Below are 26,369 nucleotides of genomic sequence, written 5' to 3'. Positions count from 1 at the left end.
TGCCACTGCCAGGGCCGTTCTGGGCTCAGAGTCTAAAGAAATAAAAACAGCAAAAACATAGCACTGAAAGAAGTCCAACAATTTCCCTTCACTTCCTGTCCAACCAGACCGCACCAGGCTGGACGGTGCATAAAAAGACAGAGGACTGGTCAGCTGCAAATCTTTCTTTGTGCACAGGAGGCCTATAGGGGGAATGTCAAAGTTCATTTTGGATAAATGGTCAGTGTTGAGTTTATCAGAAATAGATTCACTCTTCTACTGTAGATTTCTATTTTAAGAAAACAGGAAAGGGAGGAACTTCTGGGCTGCAGACACACAACACTTACCATGTCCTAAATCACTGCTGTACAGCCTAACATTTACCAATATCATACTGTATGTCAGGAATGTCAGTGGTGGCCAAGGGTAGTGTCTTTAAAGACTTGTCCAGAGCATACAGCATTGTCTGGCGATGCACAACACTGCCATGCATGATTCAGTATGTGGGAACAGGCTAGTTCCCTTAGTTAGTGGAATTTAATCAGCACCCTGGTTGTCTTTTTTATTAATCTCCTCATAACTGACCTCATGATTCTTGGGGGGCTGCAGGAAATGCAGTCAGGAAAGAGGAAGTAGTTATGTTTAACTAGTTAGATCCAGACTGCTCAAACACTGCAGCAAGTTTTCCTTTTACATTGCCATTTCAAAGCGGGACTGTTATGCCTCTGTTACGCCTCACTGATAATGTAATGTAGTGACACAACTTTGAACCAAGGACACACATCCTGGTTGCCTTGTCTTTGTAAGTATCACTTTTACCTGTAGAGGGCAGCATTGCCCAATAAATAATCAGTGTAACTCCAAGGAAACTGGTTTCTCTTCCTTTTTTTCCCCTTTCCATTTTTTAGATTCAAAATGTTAGTGTCTAAAACATTACCTGAACAAAATCAGTTTCCACCGTAGGCTATTATTACTTATGTATGCCTATGTATTTGTTTATGGACCTTACCAACTTGTTAAATTAAGCAAAGATTAAAAAATTACTGAGGCCATGTTTTGAGCATTTTAGAAGAATGGTGGGATCAAACCAGGACAGGCATTTCATTTTCTTTAACAAACATTGGGAGTAAAAAGGAAAACGTGTAGTCATGCATCGATTGGGTCTTTATGGAAAGTCTCACAATAAGCTGACTCAGACCCTGACTGCAATATTTTTGTCACAATGACTGATTTAACCGAAGATACAATTAATAAGTGTGCAAAATTATTTTGATTAATTAAAAAAATTGTATATTCAGTTGCTAGAAAGACAATAAACTGCCCAATAATTCAGGGGTTTTGGAAAACTGGTAAGCAAGACATTAAAAGTACTTACTAACACATTTTTGATAATGCTTTGTGTCACATAATTTACTTATCTGTGAAAAAATTAAAATTAACAGTTAAAAAAAAGAAAGACACTAAACGTTTTTCAGTCTAGACCTCGATTCGTTAAAACCGTTAATAGAAAAGTCATACAAATAGTAGCCTAGCAACATCTTATCATAATTTTCTGTATAGCATACAAGCTACAACAAATCTGCTAATAGTCGCACAAACGGCTCTGGTCGCACGGTGGCAGCAGTCTGATATACGTACTTTGTTACTCTACCGGAAATGAAGAGTAGAAGAAGAAAGTAACCAAGGAAAAAAGCTACAGTACTATCGCCTCGTCAGATGATTAGCTAATAGTAAAAACACTGTAAAACGACTGACAGTTCATCTCTATTTTCAACGTTACCAAACCGTGTAAGTTGTCAATAATGTCTCGCTGCCCGTTATTCACACTTTGAGGCCTTTATCGCAGCGCTGATAATGCTGAAAATGAAGCTACCGATGAAAACGGGCGAGGAAGGAGGCGACGAAACGGCCGAGGACGATTCATTGGATCAGTCGGAACACCAACGTATTCCCAGGGCTGTGCCTCCCTCATCGGTGTCCGACGGGCTGGAGGATTCGCCCAGATCTTATGTGTATCCATCCCATCTGGACAAGGAGACCGTGTTTGAGTGGTTCGGCCTACATTTAAACCCAGCTAAGAGGATCGAGTTCATGTGCGGGCTGTTACATATGTGCCAACCCCTGGAGCTCCGCTTTTTGGGATCTTACCTAGAGGATCTCGCTAGAAAAGATTATCACGTTTTAAGGGACTTTGAGTTTCGGGCTAATAGTCCGAACGATCTGGGAGTTTTAACGGACGTGATTGACCCAGTGGTGAGGTCAAAACTCCTCGTCTGCCTGTCCCTCCTCGGGTCTGACAGCAGGGAATGTGCTGGAATACTATTTCGGATACTGAACCATGTGGACCCGGCCTTGTTCTACAAAAACTATGACTACTCCTTGCCTCCATTCAGGGACCCTGTCCACCACTCTTTTCCTCCACCGTGTCAGGACAGGGATGTGTACGGGCGGTCAGAGCAGACCTGCGGCGCCTCCACTAACGACACAACGGCAGGACCACTGGAGCAGTTGTCGCTGCTTTTCACCATGGCCTCTCTTCACCCAGCTTTCCACTTCCACCAGCGGGAGATGGTCCGAGGGCAGCTTGACAAAATAGAGCTCGCTATAGATGAGGAGAGACGGCAAAATCAGCTTAGAATAAACGCCCAGGCAACGGTAATGAGCCATAAAGGAACATTAAATACTTATGTTAAATGCTAAGATCGCCAAACCTTACTCAACTGAGGCTTGTTCTCTTCATAAAGGAGTATATGTCTCTACCAAACTTGGCTAAAGTTACTATGACGTTAATTAAAATACAAGTCGGCCTGTATAGCCAATTACCTAGTATCACGTAGCAGGGCCATGCACAGACATTTTTGGGGGCAGGGGCTCAAGCAAAAAAAGGGCACTTGCCCCACCAACATGTACTAATAGTCCCACCCTGTCACACCACCACCATCTGTAATCACACATTATTTAGATAACATGGTAACTGTTTATATTCTACTAAACCACATTATTCCACAAAGAAACCACAGATTTAACATCATGAATGTCAGTCAGTCAGTGTTCAGCCTTTTAGACTAATTCAGCCTCATTAGAGAAGTGGTGTCTTTGAGAAAGAGTTAGGAAGGATGCAATTTAAAGGCATTCAAACAGATCATATTAAAGACTATAGATGCTATTAATGAGGAAATTACAGCCGAGTCCTACTGACCTACTTAATCTTTTTTTTTTTTTTTTTTAAATGGATAACATCAACAATAAGTGTTTTGGTTGATTTCATAATTAAAACAGTGCCTACTTGAGTGATACCATTAACTGTAACCAAACTGGGCTGGCCCTGGAGTAATGTAGAATCTGTAGGCAGGGACGTTGATTTCAGGTGTGGCAAGTGTTCTGGTTTCCGTTTGTACTAGGCTTGTAGTCCAAGTAATATTGACCAATCGCGTATCAGCAGGCTGCGGCGTGTGCAGGAACAACAGTCTGTGTGGAGAGCAAAAGCAGGTGGAACGTAATGTGCCGTAAGGACATCCCGGCTCATCATCGGTCATCTGACAGTAATTTAGCTTGTTATTAATCTCTATAAACAAACATCTGCAGCAAGTTCAGCTATCAATCCGTTATAGAGATAAAATTCAACTTGAGATAAATTCCCTTGACGCTGTGTCATGAAAGCCATTCAGTGTTCAGATTTCCCTACTTCCTCGAATGCATCAGATCGATCTGACCTCCTTTCAACAAACGGTCATTTTAAAAGTTGTTTTTTTGCTAATCTGCATCATGATGTTGAAATTTCAGCAAAGGCAAGACCCGTTAATTAAAGTAGATTACAAGAAAACGGTTTCTTTTTCTGCAAACAATGCAGCACGCGGTAAAGGAAGTCTTGACTGGCAGTCGTTTATGCTAACCACTGACTAAACGCCTAGCACATTCTTCGTTGTCCCCAGAGGCTAGATTGTCGTCAGACTAAGCCAATGGGATCTGAGATTGGCACTTGAGTGATGTATGCTTTTCATGACAAGTCAAGACATGTTGAAAAGTTAATTGATTGATTGAGACAAAATCAATTTTTTCTGTTGGTTTTATTCTTTTAATTAGGGCACTTTTTGACTCTGGGGCACATGGGGAGGGGCTCAAGCCCCCCTTGGGTCCTATTTGTGCACGCACCTGTCACGTTGTGTCACATCATTGCTAAATATGCTAAGTACATTGTAACGTCCTTTTCCTGTCTCAGAGGGTCACCCATGGCAGGACAACCAATGCTAACAGTGTCAGCTAACATATGTAAGCTGACCGGTTAACTTGGCAGGTGGTTTTAACCACTTACAAAGCCACGTTCGTATGTATAGGATAGTCCTTTAATTCCTTTGCCTTTGTCATATTTATAATGGCCCATTTGTTCATTCTTTGGATTCATACTGGCTACCGTTATCCCTCTAAATGCTCTGTGCAGTGAGTGAAAGTCATTAACAGGCTTTACTTGCTAATTGCTAAGCGATGCCCCCCTTTTAAAACTACATCCATGAAGTGCTGAGTGCTGTTCCAACAATACTCTCTTATTTTTTTCAGCATCCTGCATCCCAAGCCTGTCTATCGAGCAGCGTAACAGGGATTTGATAAAGTACTGATTCACTTGTGGTCTATTTACTGTGACTAAACAGGACAGCAGCTAATAATTTCCTCCTCGCTATAGAGATTTAATCGGGGAAAAGAATGTTGTTAGGTGCTTGGTTATTCTGAGAGAAAAACACCTGTTACTTTCAGTTTCTTTTGGTAGTAACAGTAACTATGTTGACTGCCAAGCTATTTTGGCAGTGCTAATGATTGCTTAAATTAATTATGGGTAAGCTTAGTTTTTACGCAACTGATATTTAAAATTTCATCCCTCAGCCTGTAATTTAACATAACCTTTAATATAATTTTAAAAAATTAAACCGCGTAATAACATGGAGACATGGCTGAAAAAAGGAGCATGTGTGTAAGGACTTTATTTACAGAACAGGAGTGGCCCTGCCTTTGATTTTTGGTTTGCAAACATTTGGGCTGGGTGGAGCTAATGGAGGAAGCTGCAACCTCTTGGGCTAAGCTGGAGACACCTGCAAATCAAGGAAACAAATTGGCACCGTGACCCAAAGCGGAAAACTGAAATAAGCAGTCGAAACCTTATGTTGCTTTAATAATGTCTGAGCTTTCTTGGAGCTAGTAACTAGAAGCCGTTTGAGGAAACAGCAAACAGGACCTCAGTATCGAAGTGATGTTTGCTGGTGGGAAAAAAAGTCACTTTCTACACACTATTAACTCATAGCACTTCTCTACCTTTGTGTCCATCAGTCACTCTCTTTGTTCCTGTATCAGTCTTGAATCATTATCCATAAAGGTCCAGAAGCTAGCACATATTTAGGTTGTCTAATTCCAAACTTACAAACGCAAAGTCACTGTGCCATAGTTCTTTGAGGAAAGGATGGATTATTGTCCACAGAGAGCCCAGGGTTTCCCCCACAAAATTGCTTAGCAAAGCCTGTTAGCGATTTTTGTCAAGTGACACATTGTCTTCAGCAATTGTGAAATATTTGCACACAGAAAGGGAAAAATCACTTACCTAATCTAAACCTAAACTTAAACCCAGTTATGTGAGGAATGCAAAGCCAACTCTCAAGTGTCAGAGCTTCTCACCAGCACATGAAATAACGCTCTGAGCCAAGTGCTGCAAATGAATCTCAATTTCTGTGAGCGTGTCTCTGCGTAATCCAAACTGTTAGCACATTAATTAATTACACAATGATTCAAAAATGTAAGTAAAATAGGTAGAAAAAATAGTTAACTTTGGTGTTATACTCTACCATGTAGTTTAATGCTGACTTATCATGGTTAGCGCACCTTTGAACATCCACTTAAAGCACTCCGCAGGGCTGTTTCTGTTTGAGATGACTCAGAGGTTGACATCAATGTGAGTCAAAGCCTGGCCTAGTAAAGATGTACTGCTCTTAATACAATCATGCATGCCATTTTTAGTCTCTGGACTATGTCAAATGTAGAAAAGACAGAGGGAGAGAGATACAGTGAGTGAGATTATGGATGGAAACAAACAGTGGTTCCTGGTGCTTTTTATGCTAACAAAATGTCTGTTTCGGGCCCTTTGATTGGCAGGCAGTTATGCCTAAATTGCCTTTTTTAAATACCACAAGTTATGTTTACATGCCTGGTGTAGCGCAGCTGTTGTCAGTTTTGCATATTCCTTTAGGTAATTGCATTTCATGTTGTTTGCTGGGTTTGGCTATGTAACATTTAAATGTGGATTATGTAATTCAGAAGAAAGTTTAGCCCATTCTGCTTTCAATATCACCAATATTGACACTTTGACAAACATCTTTAACTTGTCATGCAGACACACAAGTTACCCTTTAGTGTCTGCATGAGAGATGCCTGGACTTGTAGACCCATCCATGGCAATATTAGACGCTCATAGCAACTGCTCTTTGTGTCTCCAGTATAAATATCAACAAAGTCCACTTAGGGTAGCGGTGGGGAGCTTTTTTTTTTTTGTTTGCCTGAATGTGACCAAACAGACTGTTCTGTGTTTACTTTAGAAAAGAAGTATAAGAAACTACTTTGTGCTTCTGTAGGAGACGTCAAAGGGCTGTGACGAAGCGTTGGTATTTGACAACCTGGAATGAAAACAGGTTGTAAAGTTTGTTGATGCTTCAACTCAACAGCAAAACAAATACACGCAAATTGCAGCTTCTACAATTTGAATGTTGCTCTCGGCCAAATTAGAGAATAATATTTAAATTCTTTTTAGGTCTTTTTAAACAGCTTATGTGTAGATTTTGTGTTTTATACCCAAATAAAATATTGTTACACAACATTGAAAAACATACCAAAAAGTATTTTGCAAAACATAAAGATGTGATGAATTTTGTCAGGGTGCTTTATGATAAGGATAATGAATCCACATTATAATCATGACGTAATTAAAATAACATTTTTTTTCCAGGAGCTGCTGAATCAGAAGGCGGATTACCTGCCTTCCCCAGTGCTGGGCTTGGGGGAATGTACGGCCTCCCATCCTCCCTGCCAGAGCCGACGGTCCAGCCGCTGGGCAACACAAAGAGAAGGTGAATACTATACTGGAACTCCTTTTTACAATCACATTTGTATTTTTAAATGCTTTTTGTACATTTGTCCTTGTGGCTAATGGCAAGCCTTTGAGCAGTAAATGGTCTTTACACATTGAAAGTCCTGATAAATTCGTAATGGGTTCTATAATAACCCTGGTAATTGTATGGACTTTCAGAAGAAACATACGAGTGAGTGTTTTCAAAGTCGATTCTCACTTAGTCATAATAGCTTCATCATTCGTGTCCTGCTAAACCGAGTCATTTTACTGGTCTCTGTTGCAGCAGTGCATATAGAGGGCATTGTGCTCAGGGGCATCTCTCGGACCAGAATAGACAAGGAATACAACTTCGAGGTATGTAGCAACGCTGCAAACACACAAGCACACACACACACACACACACACACACACACACACACACACACACACACACACAGAGTTCTCCTTCAGGTTAAGAGGTCTGATGGTAGTGTTCTTTTAGCATAATACTGTGTTTGTTGATGAAATAATAAGTCCAGTAAGACTGTAAACACTGTAGTTATGTCTGGTGTTTCCTGTAGTGCAACTACTGTACACTACACTCTCACACACACACACTTGCTTCCTGCTCTGCTACTAAAACACTCCCTGCATGTTTGCTCTTAGCTTTGCATTTGATAAATGTTGCAAACAGTTTGATAGTTGAGTGTAAAAGGAATAGCCTGATGATAAAACAATAAAAGGGATGGCTGCCCTTTATGTTCTATCAGCCAAAATGACTTATGCTGGGAAAATGCTGATTCTATATCTGTCCATATTTTAACAGGCACTGTGAGTGTGTGGGTTAATTGTTGTTGGTGAATCTGGGGCAAATTTGTCTTTAAATTCCTTTTTTGCACCAGTTGGCATTTACACTCGGCTTATCCCTGGCTCCTATTGCACAGTAACACAGTGTGGTGCTTAACTGATGGCAGCGCATCAATGCTGATGAGCTTGTCTTTTCAAAAATGAATGTTTTCCAAACATGGACTCACAGAAACAAATAGGAGTGTTTAGTGCTCATTTACAGAAATACAAATGTATTAAGACAGATGGAGAGGAGAGGCTAGAAGCCCTGTTGGCTTGACTAGACTTGGACAGAAGCGCCAAAAGCAGTCACAACAGTGAGTTGTTCTCACTCTCCATCTGTTTGTTGTACTGGACCATACCACTGATGCACACATGCAAAGACACAACAGACACACATATTTGAACATGCTGCTTCACCAAGCTACAGATGCATTTTTCATTCTCATCACTAAGCAAAATGATATGTTTTATCAATGCGTATGAGTACTATCTTTTAGTGTGAAGATTATAGTAGCTAAAATAAGGACTTTGGTGCTACTAGGAGGAGGTAAATGTGGTCTGTCTGTGTTCATTTTTGGGATCAATACTGATCACGAACATATTTCAAGTGGAACATTTCTCAGGGAGTTATGATACATTCACAATGGACATATTATCAGGAATAATATATCCATTCAAGGATCATGAGTCAGTATATGAATTAAAAACATCCATATAGCGTTAAATGTGTCATAAAATCATTGAAAGATTTCTGACATAAAGTGTTCATTACATCCACTCGAAGCCAGGAAAAACCCTTAACATCATTCTAATCTTTTGCAATGAATGTTAATTAGGATCGCTTTACATATGATGTTACCTCACTATAAACACACGACTGGTTTTAAGTTAACACTGCCTTTCTGTTCCTGCCCTTTATTAATAAAGTGTTCCAAAGGCTCATACAGTTACTCATGGTGATGAGTAACCGATGAGCTCATACAGCTCAGAAAAGATCCCACATCCCTGTGTCTTAACAGGAACGGTATGTTGTCTAACATATCTATGTGCTTTACAACATCACCGGGGATGTCCTTTCTGTTTTATTGAGGTTTTTTTGTCATAATAATAACAATAATTTGTATAAAGGCCAGAAAATAAAGTACAGCTTATATATATATTTACAACCATTACATAACTGAAGGACTCTGGCAGGGTGTAACTTCTGTCATATCTACATCATTATAGAGGCAGATGAGAAGGAACATGTGTTTGTGTAGACATCAAGGGTTGGCCTGCTTTTTGGGTGTTGTTTGAATTTGTGTCTGTCCCTAAAATAATTAATTAACGATCATAGATCAATTAATTTAATAATATTAGTGTGTACTTGTTGGGTGTGTGTGTTTGATTTTTAATGTGACATTACACCAAGAATCAATATCATAGCTGCATTTCCTTTCTGATTATGCTGTCAGATTTATTACTGTAGTCTGTGCAGTGATGGAGAATGTCCTTTATTGTGTTTCAGGTGAAATGGTCAGACTCATCATCCAGTAATGTGACCAAAACCCATCTGGAGCTGGAGAATTTCCTTCTTAAGGTACCTGCTTTTGTTTTATTTTATTTTTCTTTGTGCAATGACAAAATAACCAAAGTTATGGGTCTTCTTACTTTTCACACAAGCAAGAAAACCTGCAAGTCCTTATCAACACCCCTCTAACTAGGAGTGATTCACGATTTATGCTGCGGTTGTGTTTATATAAACGCCAAAGTGTTAAATATTTAATTCATTGAAAATACCTTAGAAAATACTAGAAAAAAGAATCTGAAATATATTTATAAACCACCAACTTGTGAAATAATTGAAGACTTTCTTTGATACTTTGATAACGATATATTAGGCACATGTTTTTTATCCACCTCATTGGAGAGAACATTAAGTCTCCCCTGTTGTGGAATTGATATCATGCGTACTCTTATTGTAGTGGCCCACTGGCAGATGCAGAAATAACATAATACAGTGCTTTTTAAAATGTACACATTCACTGGGCAATATAAGAAAACTACTTAAACTTAGGTTATGTACAAAATGCCATATTTATTTGTATAACATTTTATTTTCTTCTTTAGGGAATCATCGAGCATTTAGACATAATTAAAGCTTTGTTTTATCAGGCAGAAATCCGATATCAGCAGATACCGATAACGTGCCGATGACATGTGCATCCCTATTACATTATTTTTTGTTATTCATTTCATGTGTGTTTTTTTTGTATTTTGTTTTTATTGCATTATAAACATTTAATCTGGGAATGTCCTTTTTCAAAAGTCTGTTTTTTATTGTGTTCTGTAATTTCTAACTGTAGTTCACCTTCTCACCTATCAGCCAATCTCATTCAACCTTTGTCTCCAAAACTCGCAAGATCTTCAACTGCTACCAGACTTGGTCAGATTTAGCAGCTGATAGCCAGAGCAACACATTGTGTCTACACAGCAGTCATAGCATGAGCAGCACATTAGCAAAGCAGCAGCTTCATTACTCTGTAAGTGTAAGTTTGAGTTCAGGCAAAGTATCTGTGTAGGTCACTGATACAATGTTTCTGCAGAGGTATGAGGAGCATCTTTAAATACAGTGAATACAGACAACGTAATTCTAGAAGACATTTTCTCGTGTTAAGACTATATAAGCTGACAGATTCTTGGCTAAAGCTTTAAAGCTTAGCTAAAGCTAAATTACATTTGATACTAGATTTGCACACAAATAACTTCAGCTTTAGCTCTCTTCTCTGGTTGTTAAGACAGATGATTTTGGCTTTATTTGTGAAAACCAGTTTCTCCATTGTTGACATGTCTTCTTCCTTCTTGCAGCTTCCTAAGGATCAGTGTACTGAATCTTTTGAGAAGAGCATCCTGAGGCTACTGAACCAGGGGGACCAGAAAGAGAGCAGAGAGGTGGAGAAGAACCTCAGGTACATTTAACACAGAAAGACACCTGATGTGTCAGGGGATAGTGCAAGACTATAGTTCTGATCAAAGTCAAACTTCCTTGTGATTAACGAAGCTTTAATGTTTAAAGAACACTCTCAAAATAAATATAACCAGTCACATAGGGTTTACAGTGTCTTTAATAGCCTCTCTGAGCTGTTTACTGCTGTTGCTTTAACATCTGACTGTAATGATGAGCGAGCCAAATCAGCGGGTCACTATAGCAACCAACTTCCTGTTATTTTCACAACAACAACATGGCTCTTTCAACTCATGTAGTATGGTAGCCTCAGGCTCCCTGTGCAGCCCCCTGGGAGGCGCCTCTCAGTAGGAAAAACCCTCTGCTCTAATAGGTCCAGTTTCACCAAGATTATATGATTATCTCTTACAAATACGTTCCAACATTATGTTCAACCTGGTTTTTATTCACTTGTGCCCATAAACTCAGCCTTGTCAGACAAAAGACACACACACACACACAATATGGTATCCATCAGTTTCCTTTTCTGCAAAGTGAAACTCTGGGAAAATGAAACTTAACTGCCTGAACTCAAGCTTTTCATCAGCAGCTCAGCCCACAGCCCGGCCTGACTGCAGTCAGTGCCACTCCCTGCTCGTCTCCCCTCATTTCTTTTTGGTCTAGGCTTGAGTGATGCTAGAGGAAAGCCTTTCGCTGCATTATTTTAACTAGATTGTGTTAATTTATTGCAATTGCAAGAGAGGACTACAGATGGTTGCAAAAAAAATTTTATTACAGCTTTTATATAACTTTTTTCCCAAGCAGTACATGTGCTCACACAAAGAAATTTAGGAGCACAGTGAAAAATGTTCAAGTAAAAAAGAGTTTATTAACAAACACTTTACTGTATTCATTTATACGGCGCATGTGTCCGTGTGTGGCTATTGCAACAGTGAACTATTGCAATTGTGCTGCTTGTTTAATCTATTCAGGAAAACATTAAGAAATGGCAAAAAAAGTATATTCCAAGCAATTTTTGTAATAATGTGTAAGATAGCTTTACGTACTTTAGGTTAAAGAAACAAAAAAGTACAAAACAGAAGAAAAAGAACCCCCTATCTTACAAGTGAATCCTGTATTTTTTAAGAAAACAAGACTAGGTCAAAACCTAGTATGTGGCTGACCGTATCAGGTCAATGTGCGCTTTGGGGACAATGTGTTACAAGGACTGTCCTAATGCGGCCGACGTGTTTCAAAGCAGGTGCGCACTGCGGACGTAGGTGAGGACAGCGGATTAGCAGCGGAGGAGCAACACCACCTACTCCCTGAACAAAGTATCCAGAGCCGTATAGACAGAGAGTTGCGTCAGTGGAGGTCCAATATGCTCCATGATCCGCCATTGCAATGTCGCAAATCTCTCTCTCTACGGCTCTGAAAGTACCGTCAGTCAGTCAGTCAGTCAGTCAGTCAGTCAGTCACATACAGACCGATGTGTTGAGCTGACTCTGGTGGTCAGCCAAATAAAGGGAGCCTTGCAGCATTCCCTCATTATCGTACCGGTACTGCAGCATTCACCTTTCTCTGCATCATCACAGAAAACTCTCCTGTGATTGGCACCTTGTGGCTTTTGGAATGTGGGACTTGTAGTTTTTAAACGATTAGCAGTGAGGAAAAGATTACAGTAGGTGGTAATCTTTACTCGACACTGTACTCGTAAATTATTTTTCCAGTTCGCACACACCTGGTTTTAGGGGCAAATGCGAGTGAAATACTCGCACTGTGGAGCCCTGTATTAAACAATCATTTACACATTTAGGACGAGTGTGTTGCTATGGTTTGATTATAGCCACAAAAGCCCAGTACTATTGAAAACATGTACAGATCCCGTAAAATATGAAACTGTTGCTTATTATAAAGTGATTCTTAAAGGTTTCCACAAGAGAGAAAATATACAATAATTTTACATTTTACCTTAAAATTCCCCTTCAGGCTCAATTAAATACATTATAGTCAGTGCCAGAATAAGTTGACCTACGCTTTGAGAATTTATGTGGAAAGGTAGAAACGTGGTGAAATCAATATTAGCCACACAGATGTTGGCAAAATAGAAATTCCTTTTTTCCAAAAAACAAAATATGAGAACTTACCATAATATTTAGAGAAAATAGAAGGAATAATGTTTGGATGTTATGTAACCATGTGAAGTATTTTTATGTCCATGTTTTGCTGTTATACTCTGGTGTATGAGAAAAAGAGGGATACTAGGTGCTCGAGGTAGCAGGTTGTTAAACTCCAGGTGAATGGCAGGTGCTCTTGAAGGCTAAAAAGTTAACTGTCTAAGGAGGGAAGCCACCGGGCTTTCTTCAGGCACACTGACACAAGGATTTAATTTAAAATGCTTTTATTGATCAGGACACCTCAAGCTGTGTGCCTGAAGAAGCCCGGTGGCTTGCCTCCTTCGACTCTGGTGTATTAATTCTGATAGAAATACGGAATTTAATTTACTCCGTTTTCCAGGCTGTTTTTTTTTAGATAATTTTTCACGTTATCACGCGATAATGATGGCCCCACCATAATGTGAGATGATCATAACTCGTATCCCCAGAGTTATAAAAACAAAACAAGCAGAGAAACAGGCTTAATTAGGCCTCATTAGTGTAGGCAGTGGCAGCACGGCATGTCCTGGTCTGTAATATCACAGTGACCAGCCTGTTGTTTTGTTTTCTTAAGCCGGAAAATCCTGTTATTACGAGAAAACCAGCTTTGTTATCTCGAGATAATGGGTCAAATTAATCCGTTATAATGGGAAAACCAGCCTTGATTTCCTGAGATAACGAGATAAAAAAGTCGAGATCTCCGGAAAACAACCGAAATTAACTTGTTATCATTGGAAAACCAGCTCTGTTATCCTGAGATAATGGGAAAAGTAAATCGAGATCTTAAGAAAACGTCCAGAAAAAACAAGTAAACATGGGACAACGGAGTAAATAAAATGTGTTGATGCATGTCTGCTAAGGGCTTCCAGAGAGAAATACTATAACAGCCATGTGCCGTATACATGTACTTCCTCTCTGTCCACCTTCAGGGAAAGGTTCCTGTCTGCTCCTCCAGACTTCAGACAGACCAGGAAGGTCTGCAGCTTCTTCAATTGTGACTCCAGTTACTTGACAAAACCTACCTGCTCCAGATGTGAGTATTAGACTCGGAATAAAGTTTTGATCACAAGAGTTTCTTTGGCGCTACAATGTTCTCCTTTTTATATGTTTAGCAGTCAAGCATGGCTGCTTCTTTGACACAGTGCCTTTAAAGTCAGTTCTTGGAACTAAAACTGTATACTGTATATTTTTTCTGTTTAATCATGGTTAAGTGGATATAAAGAAAAATGTTTCTGATGTTTTTTTAATTTAATTTATAATATTTAGTTTAATATTTCTATTTCTATATTCTATTTTTTTGTACTGCAATTAAGCATTTAAAATGTGTTTACTTAGTAGAGTTTAATAGTTTTATAGATGGTATTTATGGTTACACTTGCTGACATGTGTTTTTGTCCACTCTTCATCACATTTGGCCATTTTATAATGTTTTACCACATTAAAGCCCTTAATCACCTTATTGTATAATAAAGTCTGTAATTAAGTGTTTATAATGACCTTTCAGCACACAAGACTTGTTTATTAAAACACGACTAATGAGAGGGCCAACAGATATAATGATCATTCCTGAAATCCATTCACACAAACACAAAGTGGTTATTACCCTGCAGTAATCCATATTTAACATACCTGTAGATGTCAGAGAATGAGGCACTTAACAGAAAATGGTGACTGCTGGGAAACATTTCACTGAGCTGTGTCCAAAATGTGATTACTGCTGTCACTAACACAATTACCTTTTTTATAGGCAACTGCCAGCTGGGGAAGGCCTACCAAGGAGACTGTTCTGACGCCTCCAGTCAAGAGGAAGGTGAGAAAAGAGTGAATGATTCATCTCATTTCCAACATTGGAGTTTTTTCCTCTGTGGAGAGTAGAAGTGGCAAAGAGAGAGAGAGCGCAGCAAAGAGGACAAAAGAAATGCAAAAGAGCATATGCAGTCAGTGACTGAGGCCTGAGCAGGAAGACAAAGCAGGAAGGAACGGCCCACTAACCAGGGCTGCAGTTGTAGCCGGAGCTACACAGTAAACATGAAATGTTAACTAGCATTTATTTTTGGAGTGGGCTGGAAAGGCAGTCTGTTTCAAATCCTCATATTTCACGGCTATATTTACATGATCACGTGCTGACCTGAGTTCAGCTGCAGCAGCAGTAACCTCAGCCCTGGCCTGCCTAACACTTACATCAAAGTTGTCGATGCTAGATCTCGTGTTTTAGATTAATGTTATACTCATTCATTTAATGAGTTTTACATTTTTATATTAAAAGATTAAAACATTGGAAAAACCATGCTGATTTCAATGTCATGCTGAAGTCGTTCAAAATGAGAGGGGAATTAAAGGCCTGACACAAGTTAATGAGTGTTTAATGGGAAATATTATTAGTGTCACACTCTTGCTTTTTAAGTAGTAAGCACTAAATAATGTTATAGCTGTATGTTTTGTACTGAGGAACGTCAAGAACATGTCGAGCTTCGAGTAGCTTAAAGACTGAGGGGATACATAAAAATCTGGCATTCCCCATTATAAATAGATATATAGATAGTTTTAATGCAAGAACACATGCTCCTGCAGCAGCCATAACAATAAAAAGTGTCGATGGTATGTGTTTAAAGTAAAATTTGACTTTTTCTTTTTCTGTTATTGTCTCTGTTAACATAAGAAATAATAGGAATAAGGGCCTGTGTCCACTAACAGCGTTTTTTGCACTAGTACCTGTTTTCTAGCACCAATGCAGTTCAGCGCCCCTAAGTGCAAAAATGCCCTCGGCATCAGCTGTTTTTTTGTCGCTGTGCTCACAGCGCTCTCAGCTGGAAAAAGATACTTTTGGAACACCGCTTCTGTCGTTAATGTCACTTCTCTCTCACCGACATATCAAGAAGGGGCGGGACTTCAGATATTAACTTTGTCAACAGCAATGGCGGAGGAGGAGCTATCCTTTTGTTTTTTTTAAAGATTATATTTGTGGCTTTTCATGCCTTTATTAAGAGGACAGTGGATAGTGTTGGAAACAGGGGAAGATAGCGGGGATGACACGTGGCAAGGGACCGAGGGGGAGTTGAACCCGGGGCCGCCACATCGAGGACTATAGCCTCTGTATATGGCCGCCGATTTAACCGCTGAGCTAAACCAGCGCCCCTTTCGTTTTTTTTCAAGGGTAAAATTTCCAGGTGAAGAGCTGCTCCTAACGCTAGGACACGATTCCTCTCTACTGTTTTTATGTTTTCTTTGTAAAATTTCTGTGAATAAGAGCAAATATTAAGCAAAAAGAGCGATTTAAAACAGACTTATTGACTTTATTTTTACTTACAGACTTGGTGTCGTACGTTCAGGGACACAAGAAAAAGCACGGAACCAAGAGTCCATGTCAAGGGTAAGTAGACAGTCTGTGGTCTGATATGTTGAATGTTTCATTCCCTTGATGAAAACTGGACAGCTCTGCAAGTTATAAGTAAATAAGGAAGATATAAAATTATATTAATTAGTTGAAAAATATATTTACTTCAATCTCCAAGGACACTAACTAGTAAACAAAGTTCTTTAATGGCAGTGAAAAGTGCTGACAGTACATTTTTAGTGACCTGTTTTGGAATCTGATACAGACTTTAAACAACTGCACTTAATACTATTTTCTCCACCAGTCTCTCCAGTGCCAAGGGCCCCCAGGGAGATGGTAGGAGGGTGGGCCACGCTACAGAGCTCAATGGTCCTGCAGAGAGGAGGAAGGCTGAACAGGTGAGGTTTAAACAGGTCGGGGCAGCAGATATCTTTGTACTGCTGCTTTAACTCTTATTTATTCATTCAGCAAAAATGTTTCATCTCGTTATGTTTAGAACTTCTGCACACTAATGAAAAAATGGGTGATTATAACAATGAATAGCACAAAAAATCTCTTCACAAATTCCTCTTAAAATAATCCTTTTGCTGTCCTCCAAATGTATAATTCCCAGAATATGGCTATTTATATTGATAAGTTGAAAAAAATCATTGCACAAGGCATTGTCTACATTATACTAATACGGTGTTGCCCAACACATTTGTGCTGTTTGAGGAGGAGTGACAACATGTGCTTCCAACCATGTTACGGCCTGTTGGTTTTCACATTGAAGGCACAAGTCATGGTGTCTCATGTCTAGCTGATCCCTGAGATCTGGACCAAAAGTAGGAGTAGAAATAGTTTCAATAACAGGTTACAAAAACTCAAATAACAGAAAAGAGTGAGTCAGTACTTGTGATGGTGACTGATTGTGGAGCAGTTGGGTCGAAGCCTCACCGGGCTGAGATCAAATAAAAGTGGCAGAGATATTAAACAGTGTTGGTCTAATGATTAACACAACGGTAAGCTCCGCAGCACAGCTAAGGACAATTCCATGAACACTAAGTTAATCATTATACTGTAGGTTGTAGTTACATGAAGAATGGAGTTAAAATAACTTTTCCTTTTTACGAATGACACAGCAGGTCGTGTGTGGGTCAGGGTGTGAGTGTGTGTGTCACACATTGCCACGTGAATGGGAGCACTCACCACTAATCTCACTGATTTAGGTCAAGACTATGTATGTGTGAGTGGGAGATAGACAGTACTGTGCTGATAAAGCACAGAGCTCTCTCTCTCTCTCTGTGTCACAGTACAGGCTTAACACAAATTTGTTGTTTGTTATCATTCATATACTGTATTTAAGATAATTTTTTGTCTAGTTATCATTGGGATTGTTTCTCCCATTGAGTTTGGCATTTTGGCAGTCTCCATGTTTGTTTTTTGGAGCCAGCGAACATGTAGAGACAAACGGATGGTTATGCAATCACAAAGTAGCTTTGCCCTAAAGTATACCCTGCTTTTATCATCAACACTTAATTTGATCATAATTTATAGAATAAATATCATGGCTTATTGAAGAAGACTTGACATTAATGACTGAGACCATAAAATATTGACTAAATATTTATCAACAACATGAATGCACCCCCGAGAAGTTTAGATACAACATAAAGTGACTTCTATGGAGTATTTACAGAAGGTCTCATTATTGGGTTATATTGTAAAAATCTGATTCTCATGCTAAAATCTAAACTACAATTGCAGAAACTAAGAACACTATCTCTTCTCTGTCATGACTAGTATACGGTAGTAACTTAGTACACACAATTAGTTGTAGTGGTACTGAGAGAGTGGTAAAATGGTAAATGGACTGTACTTATATAGCGCTTTTTTAGTCTTTGCAACCACTCAAAGCTGCTTTTACACTACATGACACATTTACTCATTCACACACGGCATGATGGCAGAGGCTGGTATATGAAGTGCCCAACTGTCAATCAGTTATCACATTCATACCCGTTGGCTATGCCACCAGGAGCAATTAGGGGTTCAGTGTCTTGCCCAAGGACACTTCGACATGTAGACTGAGGGAGCTGGGGAACGAACCTCCTACCCTCCGATTGAAAGATGACCGACTCTACCACTGAGCCACAGCTGAGAACAATATAACTACATACAGTATATCTACACCGACACTGTAGCGTTAGACAAACGGCAGCACCTATTTTGCAATCTACACTGGGCTGCAACTACAGCAAAGATGAGTCTCAAAGTTAGCCAATGGTAGCCAAAAAGTGTGCAGTTTGCTGGAAACAGTAGAAGAAGACAAATTTGCAGCCAACTTGTAGACTTAGGCCTTCATTGTGCATATATTCTGTACTTATGAAGGATGGATTCTGTCCCGGCACACACGTGTCAAAAATACCCTTCAAATCCGTTGCCTGCCTAGATTCCCCGTAAGAAGCTCCCACATCTTGATGAATTGTCTGTTGATCATGAAGTGCCGTGTTTAAGTATCTGGTTCCAACGTTTGAAGCTGTTCTGACTCATTGTCCTCCTCACAGCACCAGGACGCTGACAAGAGGAACCACTCAGCCCCTAAATCAAAGAGCAGAGGCCTTCACACAGACAGGTGCGTTGACAGGTTTCATCACAGTGTTATGGTAGCTTTGGAGCTTCCAATAAGAAAGGTAGAAGTTATGTCTAAGATATAGAAATTCATGCTTACACTCATGCTTTTTTTTTCAGGGACAAGGGAAAGGGAAAGGGTGCTACCTTTGTAGCCAATGGTCGGCTGGCACCTGCTCTGTCACCACAGAGGAAAGGTGAGTGTCTGGATGGCTGTTTTAATAGTTGGTTGGTATTATGTAATTACAGTCTTACTGAAGGAGAGAATGTGTAGTTTCAAGCTGGCTGTGAATTATCAGATATGAAATAACTACATGAAACTATCTCCTATGTAGAGGTTACATGGCAGTGTTACTCCTCCTGGTGGGGCCTCTAAGTGTTGGACAAAATGAATAATCTGCATTATATTAAATAATTTAAATATATATTCTCGTGATTCTGCCTCTAAGAAAAAATGATAAATGTCTAACATACACACATGTTGTTGCAGATGGAGGTTCCGGTCCCGATACTTTTGGTGAAACATCATCAGAAAGCTACAGCTCTCCTTCCAGCCCTCAGCACAGAGGACCGGAGAGCATGGAAAGTGAGGATGAGAACAATAAAGGTAAAAGATACAATATGGACAAAGTACACATGAGGGATGGAAAGAAGCCTGGACATGTGGTTTGCTACATACCTCTCATTAATGTCCTCTATGTGCTCACCAACCTTCCCCAGATACGGACCTCCACTCTGATGACTCCTGCAAAGGTTCGGGCCCTGACATGTTCTTCGCCCACCAGACTGATCCAGCCGTGGTGGGGGAGGTCTCCTCCGTTCATCCTCTGTCTTCCAACACCCACCAGGCCCGGATGGAGCCGCTCTGCCCAGAGACCAGCACAGACTTCCCGCCTCTCTCCTTCATGCATCCTCTGCCCTATGTGCTCCCAAATGGAGCCACCGACTCTCCACTTTCAATGGTCCCTCCTCCCAGCCAAAGCATTGGCCCTGATGTGAAGCCCTCATCTGGGACCCTGATGATGCAGCTGCCCCTTGTGCCTCCAGCTGTCACTGGACTTGTGGGAGAGCCAGAGAAGAGAGACATACTCCCGACCTTTGGGATTTCACCTATCGGCCTCCACCCTTCAGGAAGTCCTGCTGTGCAGCCTCTGGTTCAGAGGTTCAAAACTGCTTTACCTCACAGCCAAGGTGTTGCAGATGGAGCGTCAGGGAGTGGTTCTACTCCTGCTGCCCCGCAGGCTCCTCACCAGGCTCACGTTAGGGCCATCAGTGTCTTGTCTCCAGGCCCCACTTCCTTCTCCTCCCCTCAGCAGTCTCTGCCCTGCCAAGACCCGGCCAGCGCTGGCTCAGGCCTGGCCTCCTCTCTTCCACATGTGGAGCCTTCACACGCCAAACACCCTGGTTTAACCTTACCGTCAGGCCTGCCTTCTCCCTACACCCTGCCCCCTGTCCCCACCTCCATCATGCCTACTGTAGGAGCTCCTGCACCCGCTGGAATAGCTCCATCTCCTGGACATGTGCAAGCAGCTGTTCCTCCAGCCGTGCCCACCCACACCCCTGGACCCGCCCCCAGCCCCAGCCCAGCGCTTACTCACAGCACGGCACACAGTGACTGTACGTCATACAGCAACAGCAGCGCTTCCTGTGGAACTGCCTCTGTTGTCCCCGGCAACCCGATTACTCTTCAGCAAACCCAGCAGCAACAATTGCCATCCCAGCAGCCAACACAACAACAGCAGCAGCAGCCGATGGGCTGTGGGACCTGCGGTTGCCACAACAACTGCGGCAGTCGAGGTAGCGGCAGCAACAACAACAGTGTCAGCGGTGCCTCTGGTTGCCAGGCGCCCCTCTTCTTCCCTGCCCACCAGATGGCAGGTGTTCAGCGGCAGGTGTTCAGCGTCCCACCGCACCTCTTCCAGCTCACGAGCCTGTGCAGCAACAATTACCTCCCCCAGGCCCAGCCTCCTCACCAGGCCAACGGTGCTGCCACCCTGCCCACCTTTTTCCCCACCGCTCCACCTCCCACGCACCCGCCCCCCTACGGCCCACTCCACACCCACTCTCACAGCCATGCAGACGTCCCATCGCACATACTGAGCACGCAGGCAGCCGCGGTGGCTGCAAACTACAACCTACAACAGCAGATGGCACCTGCATCGTTCTGCCAGCGCGTGTACCAGCATGTGTACCCAAACCCCCTGGGGATGCTGCCTGCTGCTGCTGCTGCTGCACTGGGGGGAGGCGGAGTCAACAAGAAGAACGGCCACGTGTCCTGTTATAACTGTGGTGTGAGCGGCCACTTTGCTCAGGACTGCAACCAGCCCGCCATAGACTCCACGCAGCAAGGTAGTACAGCTACACGGAACAGGGGCAAACAGAGGACCCCTTAGTCTGGCAGCTACCAGAGTGCTGTTGGATTCAGCATATTTATAGGTTTCCTTTAAAAATAGGAAGCGAGGGAGGGAATTGTCTTAGATATTGTTTGGCATTTACAATAGCCAATAGTGCAGAATGTGAGTCATTGGGGAAAGTATGTCACCCTGCACTCGGGGGTGTATGCTCATTTTGCTGCAAGCAAGTCTTCAACATTTTTTTTATGTTTTTCTCTAACATATCAAAGATGCCTACAACTCTAAGTTGTTGTTGGGCCAGACACTGGCATGTAGGTGACATTAAAAATCAAGCAAAAAAACAAGCAAAAAACATTTATTTTGATTTCATAGAAACTGTATTGTCAGACATGATGTCCACATAAGACATGATGTTCACTCATTTAGAAATGAAAGAACAGCAAACCAGTGACTGCCAGTGTGGTACAAAAGCACTCAGTTCACAGATTAAATCTCGAAGATTTCAATTTCGTTCTCTTTGGTGCCTCTAATGGCAATAAAGTGTAATTGTGGGAGCACACTTCCCAATTTAACCAGACATCTCCGATTGGCCTACTTTGTTACGGTTGTAACTCTTGATTTTCCTGGCTGACAGTCGCTTTCCTTCTGTTTGCCTTCATCTGAGCGTCGAATTTGTTTTGTTTTCTTTGGATTTTCACTTATTTTTGAAGTTGTATCTGTAGTCATCAATGTTTTCTTTGTTTGTTCAGCCATAGTAGATTACTGTTTACTCGCAACAGTTGCAGGGACCGGAAGAGCAGCCGCTTAGCTCCGCCTACCCTCTCTGGCAGACCAACCACTGCTGGGTGATGGGAAATGCGTCACTAACTGGGCGCCACTTGTGATTTTTTTTCTGTTAATGTCGCCACAGACACCCAGTCTGTAATACTGCAAATGCAAAGGCTTTCATCAGTGGGCCAGAGGCTCAATCACCATTGTGTTACCTCATTAGGCAATAGATAGTGATTTAACAGACATTTATTTACATAAAAATCTTCGAGATTATATCTTTAAGGAACTTTGAGTGAGTAGAAATAGGAAAGAGAAATACATAATATATAACCCCAGCCTGACAGCACTCAAGTCCCTTATTGACATTTATTAATGTCCAGACTATTATTTTTATAACTGTCCACTGATTGTTCATATCTGTGTGTGTTTGGATGGATCTCTGTATGTGTGCTTGTGGTCTGTTTGTGTGTTGGTGTTTACATTGCAGGTGGCTTCCGGTTAAAGTACGCAGCCTCCCACATTTCAGAAGCACTTGACAATGCCGAATGAAGAAGAAAGGCTGAAGAGGAGTTTCTCTGGCCTCATTTCCACAGTGACAGAGCTCTGTTCTTCCCCCGGCACTGCAGGGGAGGGGGGAAAAAAAACTCAAAAAAGAGAGAGTGACCTGCCAAGGGCTCAGTGGACAAAGCCTAAGTACTTGTGCCTGAGAAAATCTTTTTCCCATGGAGATGATTCACTATCTCGTGCACACCAACAGTCCACGTGACTCCCGGTCCCTTTCAGTTTGTTTTTGATATTTTTGCACTGAGGGTGGGAAATGAATAACTTATTACTTAATTATTAGGAAGTTCAGAGATTTGGGGGAATTTGTTTTTACATTCACGTGGAGACTATTCCCACTGAAAATGGTTCTTATAGACTTGTTTCTAAAACAGCGTATTTATGCTTTTTTTCCTCATTATTACTGTTCATCTAGGATTTTATCGTCCGACAGAATTGTACAGCAGATTACAAAGATTAAAACAAGAATCAAAAAAGTCATGTAAGGAAAATGGATTTTCGGTTTGTTGTTTTGTTTTCAATTTTGCTGTAAGGTTTTTGAATGTACACCTTTATGCAATTCTGCCACTTAATGTTTAGTTGGATGGTTTTGCTGCTTTGTAACAATATTTTTATTATTTTCATTTTTAACTTGTTTTATTAGGTGAAATGCACTATAGCGAGGCAGGAGCACGTGTGAACTAAAACAGCCCAGGAAGCCAATGTTAGGATTTATTTTCAAGTTCATTTTGAGCGGAATTTTCTGCAAATGCAGCATTTTTGATATTTCAGTGAAACAGCTTTTTTTAGCTAACAATACATAGAGACTGTTTATAAATTTAACTCTAGGATCTACCCCAATCCCTGTAAAACTTAAAATAGTCAGAAAAGTTTTCTCAGTCATTTCATAGTAAAGAGCAAGATATCCTGACAGCTACCTGCCAGAGTGCAATGATATTTTATGGTCTTTGTAGAAAGTGTATTTGTGTCCCCTGACCTTCAGTCTAAAGCCACAATTGGCTAAAATTCACATTTTTACAAAGAAAAGAAAAATGTATTGTGTGGCTGTATGCTCTCCTGAAGATGCATCAGCCCACTTTGGATGGTTTTTTTGAGGGGCTTGCTTTTTAGATTTTAAACCACTTTAGAAGGATTCTTGAGGCCTCGGTTTGCTTCAACTGAGCTACAGCTGTTAAATGTAACATATTAAGGCAAACATTGTTTTGCCTTGATTTTGTCAGCCTTGAAACCCGACTGGTTTGTGTCACATATTCCATTCAGCCTGCTCATATTTTTTTTTTTTTCATCATTGTGGAGTTATTTTGTCTTTTTTTTGCGCTCATTGATCAGTACTTACTTGTATCAGTCTCTTGAAATGTCAGTCATTTGAAATTGAAGCTGTCGTGATTTGTTAGGAGCAGTCAAGTTAACACTGTCCATGTTAACTGAAGAACGTTGTGAGAAATAAGTGAGAAATATTTAGGTGTGTTATTTATATTCGAGTCAACTTACAACAGTACAGCTATGTCAATGTCATCCACGCTTGATGTTTTTTTTTCTGTTAATAATTTAAGGTATGTGGCTAATTTTGATGGAAAAGTATGTTCCCTTTATTAATGCAAACCAAGTCTTTGTATCATTTTAACAAGCTCTCTGTTTGAAGCAGACTGATGCTTTAAGAATACACCACTTGGGTATAGCTGGATGGTTGGACTGTCAAGCCTATATTCTTAAACTATAGGATAATTAAGAACAGACTTTTCAGCTGCTTCTTTGGTCAATTGTACAAGTACAATTCTGCACAGGTTGAACCAACCATCAAACAATGTTACAGGTTAATTTATACAGAAATGACTCGTCCAACAGTATGGACACAGTCTACACAATGTAAGTTTTCCCTGTGCTTTCTGAGTCCTACATACATTCTAATAGATAAATAAAACTCTGAGACCCTATATTTTTTCCTAAGTTATTAGTGCTTCAGATATCTGACAAACCAAGTTAACAAAACTGATAGGCTTATCAACATTCTTTCAATGGTCTGAAATAAGGAGAGTAAACAGTGTGAGAGAATATGGAGCTCTTAAGTGTACAGTATTAGATAAAATGTTGGTGTTAAAGTTGAAGAAAATATAAAAGCTCCACCTATTATTGTGAAATTATATATTTATATATTTTAATATTTTAACATTGTTTTTAAAGGTTATATTTCACATTCATATTTTCTTGACAGTAGTGCTGTCAACTCCCTCTCACTTTTCAACCAATCCTATGCCTCTCTAAGCTAGCAAGTTCTGCAACTTCTGCCAGGCTACCTCGCCTGTTAGCAACTATTAGTAGCCTAACTGCAAAGCTAAAATAATTCCAAATTAGCTTGTAGCTGCTGCTTTGGACAAACACAGTGCAAAGACAAAGAAAAAGATGTCCCTTTCCTTTTTCATTTTGCCTAAACAAAGCTGCACGTGATGCCTTCCTAGCTAGCTAACCAGCTAGGCTAAGCTGAGTAATTCAGCAGCATTGGCAAGTACAGCAATCTTTCTTTGTGGTTTCTATAGCTAACAATGCTAACACTTACTATTTACGTTCATGTTGAGTAGTAATCCAAAGTTTAAAAGTCAGCAAGCTAAGTAGCATGAGCAGCCTAAATGAGCCAAGACTTTGAAACACAAGAGGTTAATTTGTCCGTAAATTGTTTCAGAACTACTGGCTAAAGTTTGGAGCAAATATGAACTTTCTAGCTACAGAGCAAGGGGACATGTTATGCTGTAAGGTAAGAGGATTGCCGTACTGAAATGCAGTCTCATAATAATGAGTTGTTTTCTATTAACATTTTTATTTCACAATGACCTAGTTATTTAATACTGCACAATTTAGGGCTCCATATGAAAAAGGGTATGTTCTCATATTACAAACTGTTAGAATAGATCAAATTGAGCTGGAAGATTGAGCTCACATTGATAGTAAAATGTGCACTGTTTGAGCATCGGTGGGTGTTTTTCTGTCTCTCTGTAACAAACATATGTTGAAGTTTTGTTTTAAGCCATCAGATTTTACTGTCAGTCTGTGGGATGCCATTTCTGCTAAGTGGCATGCTAATTAACTAATTATAATGGTATTTCATGGTTCTCAGCATCGTTTTGTCCAGCTGTTTCCTGGTCGGAGAGAGGAGTGTGTGTGCGTGTGCTTTGTGGACGCTCGTCTTGTGGTTTTGTCAGCCATAACTGCTCAACCTACTGTCAGTGCGTTAGTTAATTTAAAATCTATGCATACACACTTGTTTTCTGAAAGCTTCAAATGACTGTCAGATGATGGAGACTTTGCGATATTGTATGTAACTCTGCACAGCCTTGAACACACCGCTGTTAGATGAGACATTCTACAATTTCACTTTGAACATTATTTATGTCCCAAACTGCTTCCCAGAAAGTTCTTCCTTTCATGCGACACTTGAAGATCCTACAGAGTTCTGGATCCAGTGATCACAAGCAGACATGGACCAGTCATACTGTTGTGTGGACTAATGTGGGAGTCTAGTGTAAATACTAAGGATGCACCAACAACCCAGTTGTCTTTATGTTGACCATGGTGGTTTGGAAAATGCTGTACTGTACATTTGCAAGGGGTCAATCTGCTGCCACCCTCAGTTGTAATGTTTACTGTACTCTTTGATATCTATGTACTGGAAAGGTCAATTATATTTCTAGAGCGGAATTTGGATTTTATGCAAATTGTTGATCTGTTTTTCCTGTAATTAAAGCAATAAATATAAAAA

At 40.5% G+C, this 26,369-nt stretch overlaps 1 protein-coding gene across 1 annotated transcript; it reads left to right on the top strand.

Moving 5' to 3' along the window:
• The first annotated feature begins 1,670 nt into the window (after positions 1-1,670).
• Positions 1,671-26,349, top strand: zcchc2 (zinc finger, CCHC domain containing 2). The gene is made up of 14 exons (XM_069667661.1): positions 1,671-2,634; positions 6,959-7,079; positions 7,365-7,435; positions 9,417-9,488; positions 10,757-10,857; positions 13,918-14,021; positions 14,736-14,798; positions 16,298-16,358; positions 16,627-16,720; positions 18,869-18,936; positions 19,053-19,129; positions 19,423-19,539; positions 19,653-21,281; positions 22,545-26,349. Exons 1-14 carry the CDS (start codon positions 1,834-1,836, stop codon positions 22,604-22,606), a joined length of 3,441 nt encoding a protein of 1,146 aa, XP_069523762.1. The 5' UTR covers positions 1,671-1,833; the 3' UTR covers positions 22,607-26,349.
• Positions 26,350-26,369: the final 20 nt, after the last annotated feature.

This window comes from Semicossyphus pulcher, unplaced genomic scaffold (assembly GCF_022749685.1).
Source record: "Semicossyphus pulcher isolate SPU_LCO1_2020_fin unplaced genomic scaffold, fSemPul1.0.p SCAF_18, whole genome shotgun sequence".
In the NCBI taxonomy this organism is placed as follows: Eukaryota; Metazoa; Chordata; class Actinopteri; order Labriformes; family Labridae; genus Semicossyphus; species Semicossyphus pulcher.
The sequence above is the reverse complement of the archived record's forward strand: the minus strand, read 5'-3'. Positions and strand labels throughout refer to the sequence as shown.

Bases quoted from the DNA above. Each gene is read 5' to 3' on its own strand.
- zcchc2 (XM_069667661.1), top strand. From the start codon at position 1,834: ATGCTGAAAATGAAGCTACCGATGAAAACGGGCGAGGAAGGAGGCGAC. The intron at 7,436-9,416 runs GTATGTAGCAAC...ATTGTGTTTCAG, and splicing joins ACAAGGAATACAACTTCGAG to GTGAAATGGTCAGACTCATC. The intron at 19,540-19,652 runs GTAAAAGATACA...AACCTTCCCCAG, and splicing joins TGAGGATGAGAACAATAAAG to ATACGGACCTCCACTCTGAT.